Source organism: Falco punctatus (assembly GCF_963210335.1).
Source record: "Falco punctatus genome assembly, chromosome: 5".
Classification (NCBI taxonomy): Eukaryota; Metazoa; Chordata; class Aves; order Falconiformes; family Falconidae; genus Falco; species Falco punctatus.
Genome location: NC_137584.1, coordinates 86445255 through 86452967, shown reverse-complemented (window position 1 = coordinate 86452967; position 7713 = coordinate 86445255). Strand labels below are relative to the sequence as shown.

General features: G+C 49.5%; 1 protein-coding gene across 4 annotated transcripts; it reads right to left on the bottom strand.

Annotated features, from left to right (window-relative positions):
- Positions 1-787: 787 nt before the first annotated feature.
- Positions 788-7486, bottom strand: ZBTB18 (zinc finger and BTB domain containing 18). 4 transcript variants are annotated; one of them, XM_080390468.1, is made up of 4 exons: positions 6831-7486; positions 5591-5674; positions 2767-3454; positions 2472-2654 (listed from the first exon to the last, which is right to left on the bottom strand). In XM_080390468.1, the coding sequence occupies exons 2-4, from the start codon at positions 5601-5603 to the stop codon at positions 2624-2626; spliced, it is 732 nt and encodes a 243-aa protein (XP_080246594.1). In that variant the 5' UTR covers positions 5604-5674; positions 6831-7486; the 3' UTR covers positions 2472-2623. The 4 variants fall into 4 exon arrangements, with proteins under 4 accessions (XP_080246591.1, XP_080246592.1, XP_080246593.1 ...); XM_080390465.1 differs by having other exon boundaries at positions 788-3454; positions 6831-7460; XM_080390466.1 differs by lacking the exon at positions 5591-5674 and having other exon boundaries at positions 788-3454; positions 6831-7459.
- Positions 7487-7713: the final 227 nt, after the last annotated feature.

Below are 7713 nucleotides of genomic sequence, written 5' to 3'. Positions count from 1 at the left end.
AAAAAAATCCAAGAGAAAGTCCATTTTCCTCAGACACTGATTGTCTTCTCTAACTTAAGAAAAGAATGTAGTTTTAAAACCTAGAAACTATTCAAGTAACTAAAGATAACGCTCCAAGGCCATTTTCACAGCTTTTTTTTTTTTTTGTTTTAAATGCCATTACAGCCAAATTAACACACATTTGACCAAATATTTCCAAAACAGTCCAGCAATACACAATGGAGTTTTCCATTCAGTATCTTAAGCACAAAAATAGGCTATGTTTACAGTAGTTAAGGCGATCAAATTTTAAACAAAAGCAGAGAGAAAAAAAAAAAAAAGGGAAAAAAAAAAAAAAAGGAAAAAACAGCAAACGTTTTCCATGCTACTCCCATAGACCTTATTTGTAAGTGCAAGACAGGAAAACAAACACTGTGCAAAATGCTTTTGACCTGCGTGTTGGTCATTAAAACCACACGTCAGGCTGCAGTCTCTGCTGCTTGGATACGCATAGTCCTCCCCCTGCCCTCCCCCGGCCCCCCTGCCACTCAGGCCTTCCCAGGCCTTTCAGCCCCGGGCTTTTTTTTCCTTTTTTTTTTTTTTTTCAGTCCACAGCCTCTTTTCAACGGGGGGGAAAAAAAAGAACGACCTATTGTGGTGGAGTGGTGCAGCAGGAATCCTACAAATGCTCATCTGGGGAAATGGACGCACCTCAGTTGGAGCTGGCGTGGGGTCTGTGCAATTAGAAGGGGTCTGGGGTTAGTAAATGCACACCGCACATGCAAATCTCGAAGCCTGGTTGTAAACATTCTTTTTTTTTTTTTTTTTTTTCCTTGTTAACGTAGCTAAATCGGCGACTCGTAGCTTAAGTTCTTCTCAACTTAAAGACAGTGGGAAAGTAAATTTAAATTAGATAAAATAAAAACAGTGCATTTCTCTTCTTCGTAACACTGGCATTTTCAACGGTGTCGGGTTTTTTTCCTAAGGAAATTAAATAATTTTCAACTCACTCGTTAAAGTTATACAATGCAAACAAAGACAAAAATATACTGAAAATCATGCATTTCTGTAGCGTTAATATTTACTTTTCAAGACTCAACTAAGAGCATCAACACAACCTGCCAAGTTCTTTGATACCTCCCCCCGGCCCATGTAATCAATTACAGTATACAATAACAGTAATTCACATTTTTTAAACACACAGTTCATCACTGCTGAAGCTGCAATATCCTTTTTCATCCCAAGCAAACCTTCACGTAAGACAGAGTCCCAGTGATCCCAGTGTACTCTCAGGGTTTTTGTTTTATGTTTTTGTGTTGTTTTTTGTTTTGTGTTTTTTTGTGTTTTTTTTCCAGTGGGAACTGTCAGAAATCCAGAAGTTGCCATAATAAGTTTTAAGTCAAACGCTTGTTTAAAAATAGATAATCCAGCATTTCAGAAATTTTCCATTTGGGTCTAAAAGCATTCAGGTTTCCAACAGCTAGAAAGGACTCATGCAATTATAGAAATGTAAAGGAACTGACAAAATTGGGAGAGGATTTCTACATTCAGATTTTAAGAGGAAACAGATCGAGAGCTTAAAAGAACGCAGTGTTTTGGGGAAAATCAAGCCACGTCCAAATTTTTTGAATTGGAGATTCCTTAGAAGTAAAGTATCCGCTGGCTTCTATTCCAAAAAGGGGGAAAAAAAACGCTCCGTAATTTGTTACTTTGTCGGATTACCTCTACAGTTCATTTTTTATCGGAGTGCTAAATTAGTGAAATATTCATGCTGCCTTAAAGTGCAAAAACAAGCTAATAGCCAAACTTTCAGTTCAAGGAAACAAGATTGCTTTTAGACTGTACCACAACTATATAGATTTATATATATATTATTTATATATATAAAAATTTTATTTCCAAAGTTCTTGTGAGCTATCTTCTAAGGTCCAGTCTCTGACAGTAGGTAAGCTCAGTGCTTCGCTTTTGACAGACAATGAGTTCACCAACTCACAGTGAAACTTCCGAATGTGTCTGTAAAGGTCTCCGGACTGCGTGAACCTGCGTTCACACCACTTACAAGCATGAGGCTTCTCCCGCGTGTGAACCACCGCGTGGCGGCTCAGGTTGTGGGAGTACTGGAAGCTCTTCCCACACTGGGTGCAAGTGTAGGGCTTTTCACCTGAATGAGTCCTCTCATGACGTTTCAAGGTGTACATGCAAGAAAAAGTCTTACCACACAATGAGCAGGTCGGGACATTGACATCGGTAGCAGGCTTGCTGCGGATCCCGTCCTGCTCTCGAAAGTGCGTGCTTAAATGGATCTGCAGGATGTGGGGGCTAGGAAAGACCTTGTTGCAGAGAGGACACATGAAAATTTGGCCAGCAGGGCTAAGTATGTTTGACACGTAAGGGAGCAAGCTGCTGTCCATGTTTCCTTCCACCTGGACTCGCTCGTTCTCTGGAGTTATCATTTCATCATCGCTTGCCTTGTCCTCTCTATCTAGCTCCCTCAAGACCGAATCTTCCCTCATCGGAGCCAGGTGGGCCGGCTCGTACTGTACCCTGTTATTAGTGCTCACACTTTCTTTCACAGTGCTATGTTCCATATCATAGTCATTAGTGCCAACATCACTCTCATCACAGGAAGCCTCTTTCTCCACCTTCACCTGAACCAGGCTGCTTCTAAGCATGTCCTGCGAAGAGAAATAAGAACTGTTCAAATTTTCAACTCCTGAAAGGCTGGACTTGACAGACAGGTCCAGCACGCAGTCAACATCTGCTGAATCCCTCACGGAGGTGACAGACCTCTGGGACAAAGACTCTGTTGAGCTGCAGGGGCTGGCTACTGTTTTTCCAGCTGCTGCTGTGTGCGTCTCTGCCTCTCCGCCAGTCTGGGGAATGCCTGCTGAGTCTGAGGGCAATCTCATCCACATGTTCCCAGGCTCAGCCGCCAAGTCCCTTTTGCTAGGCAGGATGTTCAATTTTTCATCTTCTCCATCGTCTTCATCGCTGGGCAAGTCTCCTGGCATGTGGCTGCTGCCGTCGGAGAGGCTCTCCACTTTGTCTGAACAACTTGAGGCGTCTTCCTCCTTTTTTGTACTGTCTGCCTCCGTGGTTGCTTTTTCTTTCAGCTTCTTTTTGCAGACTTTGACAATGTCATACATGTGGAGATAACTGGCAGCTGCTAGCACGTCTTCAATGGGCAAGTCTTTGAACTGGAGCTTTCCTTCGTACATGAATTCAAGCAGGAGAGCGAAAGCTGGGGCTGTAACAATGTCGCTGTTCAGATGAACAATGTCCCTTTTGTCCAGCTGGTCCTTGTAAAAGAGGTGGAAATACATGCTGCATGAAGCCAGTACAGCTCTGTGCGCTCGGAACTGGGCATCTCCTACCAGAACAGTGCAATCACAAAGAAAACCCTGATGTCTCTGCTCACTCAGACACTGTAGCAAATGTCTGCTGTGGTCAGGAAACTCCATACTGTCTTCATAACCTATAAGCAACGAGATTTTAAAAAATTAAACGTAGGTCGGAATCACAGAACTTACGAATCCAAGTTATTCCACTCTAAAAGCCTCGTACTTACAGTGCCAGAATGCTGGTACTGGCACCACGCAAAGATTATTTAACACGCATGTAGGATGGCAACTCTTTCCCCCATCAATCACTGATGTTACGATTTCCTTTCCGTGGTAAATAAGCCGTTCTAATAAGTGCATAGGTACACTTGTAATTTTTTTCAAGTATCACTGCTGTTCATAAAATCTGTTCAACAGTTTTTTTGTTTTGTTTTTTTTTTTTTTTTTTTAAGGGAACTTCCTCCAGATTGCGTCCCTAGGAGGGCAGACGCCCCCCCCCCAAAAAAAATTTTTTTTTTTTTTAACAGTGAGTTTGAGTGATCACTGAGGAGAAAGAAAAAAAAATAAATCACATCATCAACCTTCTTTTCAAAGTAAAATTGTAGTAAGAGGAGAGGTTTGCGCATGAAGAAATGCTAATATACCCAAATCTGAGGGTCTAACATTCATAAAGTATAAAAATTATTTACGAGTGTCAATTTATATCAACAGCAAAATCAAGATTTCCAGAAATTTAGTTTGCGTGGTTTTCTTCTTGTAGTAAGTACAGTTGCAGGTTCTAAACCTTCCCCATACTGTACAATAGAACATGAGCATTTTTTGCCAACATGCAGAATTTACAAGAGAAAACTAACAACCAAAACGCCAACAAGCACTGCTTCCCCTGTGCAGAAGGACAGAAATTTCCCTCCCCTCCCACACCAGGCAGAGTTTGCAGTATCAAACTTAAAAAAAAAAAAAAAAAAAAAAAAGTCATTCAACGTGAGCGTGTGTGCATGTGTGCATATTTAAAATCAGTATCCTGAGTACTGTTCTTACCCAAGTATTTTTCTATTCACCTTCCTTGTTGACAAAGAAAAAAAAAACAACTTAAAAAAGAAGTAGAGAAGAAAAAACTCAAATGGAAAGTAAAATCTCTCAAAAACCTATCTTAATCTATTCTTCTGTGATTGATAGCAATGGTCTCCCAAACCATTTAAGCAGAGCGTGGCTCTCCAGGCTGGCACATATTATCGTAAAATCCTCATTCCTTGCAAACCAAGATGTACTAAAACTTACAACACAACCCCTACTATATTCTGTAAAATACCATTGCTAGAGTAAAGCACGAAGATTTACAATACAATCACTTTAAGTGCCCCACAGCCAACATCAATCCTAATCCTTAAGAGGGCTAAAAATAAAGATTGGAGGGCAGCTCACAAGGTAGCTGTGATCAAATTAGGAGGCTGAAAGGACAGAGAGGGACGAAGAAGGAAGCTTATAAACATCTGATCCAGCTGACTGTGGCCATATGGCAGCTGCTGCCCAGATAAAGAGATTAAGAATAGAGGAGTGCGATTACAGCTGTCTGGCCAATTCAGGCAGCTCAAATCTACAAGTTCTAAATTAGTCGCAAATACAAAAACTCCTTCAAATAATTATTGTTATGCTGAAATAAAAGATTTCAAATGCTGCACACGAGAAAGAAAAGAGGAAACCAGTCAAGCCATTCTCCCGGGTACAAAAGTTTTTAAACACATAACTGATTTCTATCTTTCAGAAGCACTACAGCTGTATGCTACTATGGTTCTGAGCTGCTGGATATTTAACCGTGAAGTTTAATGAAAGACTTCCCCACAAACACATTTCAGCCAGAACGGTCCTTTCTTGAAAAAAAGGACACTTTTGCATATTTCACTAAAAACCCCCGTAAAGTCATTTAAAAGATGCAGTACAAGAACACAAAGCAGAATTCTCTTTAGGCTTGCCACTAAATCCATTGCAGTTTTGGTCTCAGAAATGAAGAATGAACTTGCTTTCTCCTCCTTCCAAACCAAGACATTCTCACGATATGCATTAAAGTTAATGCTAACAATGTGCCCAAGAACTGATACTCTCCAACTGCAGCCCAAGCCTTTTGACCAAGTCCACTTATCTCTTTAATACTCAATTTCATATATTACCTCTAAACTTGGTTAGAAAAGTAATGTGATTTTTTTTCCCCTGAAATTCAATAAACAACACACCAAAACAGAAATATGCTGTATCTAATCTATTGCTACTCCTACCTTTAGTACACATAAACCTGATTAAGTCCTTTCCTCTGAGTCTTGCTGGCTCCAGGTCTGTTAGATCGGTGGAAAAAAAGCAGACTAGGAGAGACAGATGCAAAGTGGAGATGATGTTAGAGAGGAATGAGATACCTTCTCCACACACAGATCTGCACACACTAACTCCCTGTCTGTGTGTTAGAATAAAAGGCTGAGGGATGGCAGGCTGTCAGCTGCTCTGACATCATGTTCAGATGGAAATGCTACCTCCAGCTGTGCTCCTTTTAATGCCATATGCTACTCCTCTACACTCCTGCCACCAGCTTTTTCTTAGGAGAACTTTTCTCTTCTGTTAGTATAAACAAAATACTTCAAAGTCTCTTTTTTTTTTTTTTTTTGCAAACTTTCTAACGGGGAGGGAGAAAAAAAAAAAAAAAAAAGAAAATCCTAAACATATGGGGCTCTACCGTAGCCGCAGCAACACTCCTGCTTTTAAGTTGGAGGAGCGCTTTCTGCACCGGCAGCACAGCCCAGCCGGGGGGACCCCTCCAGCCGCCCCCAGCCCGGCGGCCCCAGCCCCGGGGGGCCCGACCTGGCGCCCGGTGGCGGTGCGGGCCGGGCACTGCCGCAGCCGCGCCGCTCCGCTCACACCGCGCTCCGCCAGCGGGGGCTCGGGCTGGCAGCTACCGCGCTCCCCGGTCCCCGGTCCGCCGGCCCCGCCGCTGGGCGGGCGGGCAGCGGGCACCGAACCGGGATCCGACCCCCACCCCCACCCGGGGGGACACTCACACCCCGCCCGCCCCTACCGAGCCGCCCGGGGCCGGGCCGTGGCGGGGGGAGGCGGCGGCGCGCAGCAACTTCCCGGCGGGCCCGGCCACCCCCATCCCCACCGGGCGGCGGCAACTTTTCGCCGCCCCCCTCCTCCGTCCTCCGGCACCTCAGGCCGGGCTCGGCCGCCCGGGGGCCTGCTCCCGCCCGGCTGCGGCTCCCCCCGCCGCGGCCGCCCCGCGGGGAAGGAAGCGGCAGCTCGGCCCGCAGGAAAAGCCGCCCCACGGGTCACGGCGGCAACAAAAGAAAAGTAACCGTGAGCGGCGCCGGGGCGGCCTGTCCCGCCGCCCGGGAGCGCTGCCCCCGCCCCCCCGCCCGGCTGCGCCCACCCCCCGCCGGACCCGCCGCCAACTCCGCCCGCCCCGCGGCCCCGGCCCCGGCCCCGGCCCCGGCGCGGCGGGTGTGTGGGGGTGGAGGCAGCGGGACTCACACTCCGCGGCGGCCCGAAGTCTCCGCGCTCCCGCCGCCGCCGCCCGCCGGCTCCTCTCTTCGCTCACTTGCCGCTCCGGGATCGCGCCTCGCCCCCCCCCCCCCCGCCCGCCCGCTGGCCGCCGCCCCCCCCCCGGCCTCCCCCCTGCCGGCAGCTGAGGAGCGAGCGGGGCAGCCGGCGGAGCGAAGCGGGCCCCGCGCTCAGCGGCTCCCCATGGCACCGACGGCCGGAGACGGCGCGGAGCCCGGGGCCGGGCGGCCGGGCGCGGGGGAGGGGCGGGGGCCGGGGGGACGGCGGGGCGGGGGCGCCGGGCGGGCGCGGCGCGGGCGCACGCACGGCGGCGGCGGCGGCGGCGGCACAGCCGGGCCCGGGCTGCGGCAGACAGATGTTCGCCCCCTCCCCGCTCCCCACTTCGGACTCCGCTCCCTGAGTGACAGCCCGGCCCGCCCCCGCCGCCGCCGCCGCCAACCGCCGCGCCGCCTGGCCGATGAGTGACGGGTCGCGCCGGGCGCTGAGTGGAGGAGGGAGGCCCGGGAAGGCCGGCAGCGCCGCCAATCGCGGCTGCGTGGCGAGGCAGGGGGCGTGACCCAGCGGGGAGCCGTGGCGGAAGGGGGCGGGGCCCCGCCAAGCCCGGGGAGGGGGCGGGGCCGGCGGGTGGGGCGAGTGCTGGGGCGGGGCCGACGGGGGCGGGGCTTCGCTCCTGAGGGCGCGCGCGGGCCGCAGCCTCTCGCCGGTTGCTGAGGCGGGGGGGGGGGGGCGGGCTAGCGCGGTGCATGGCGGGACGGCAGGTGCGGCCGAGGGCGGGGTCTGGCCCTGAGGCTATGCCCTGGCCCTGAGGTCAGGGTCCCAGCTCCGAGGCTGAGGTACCAGCCCCGAGGTCAGG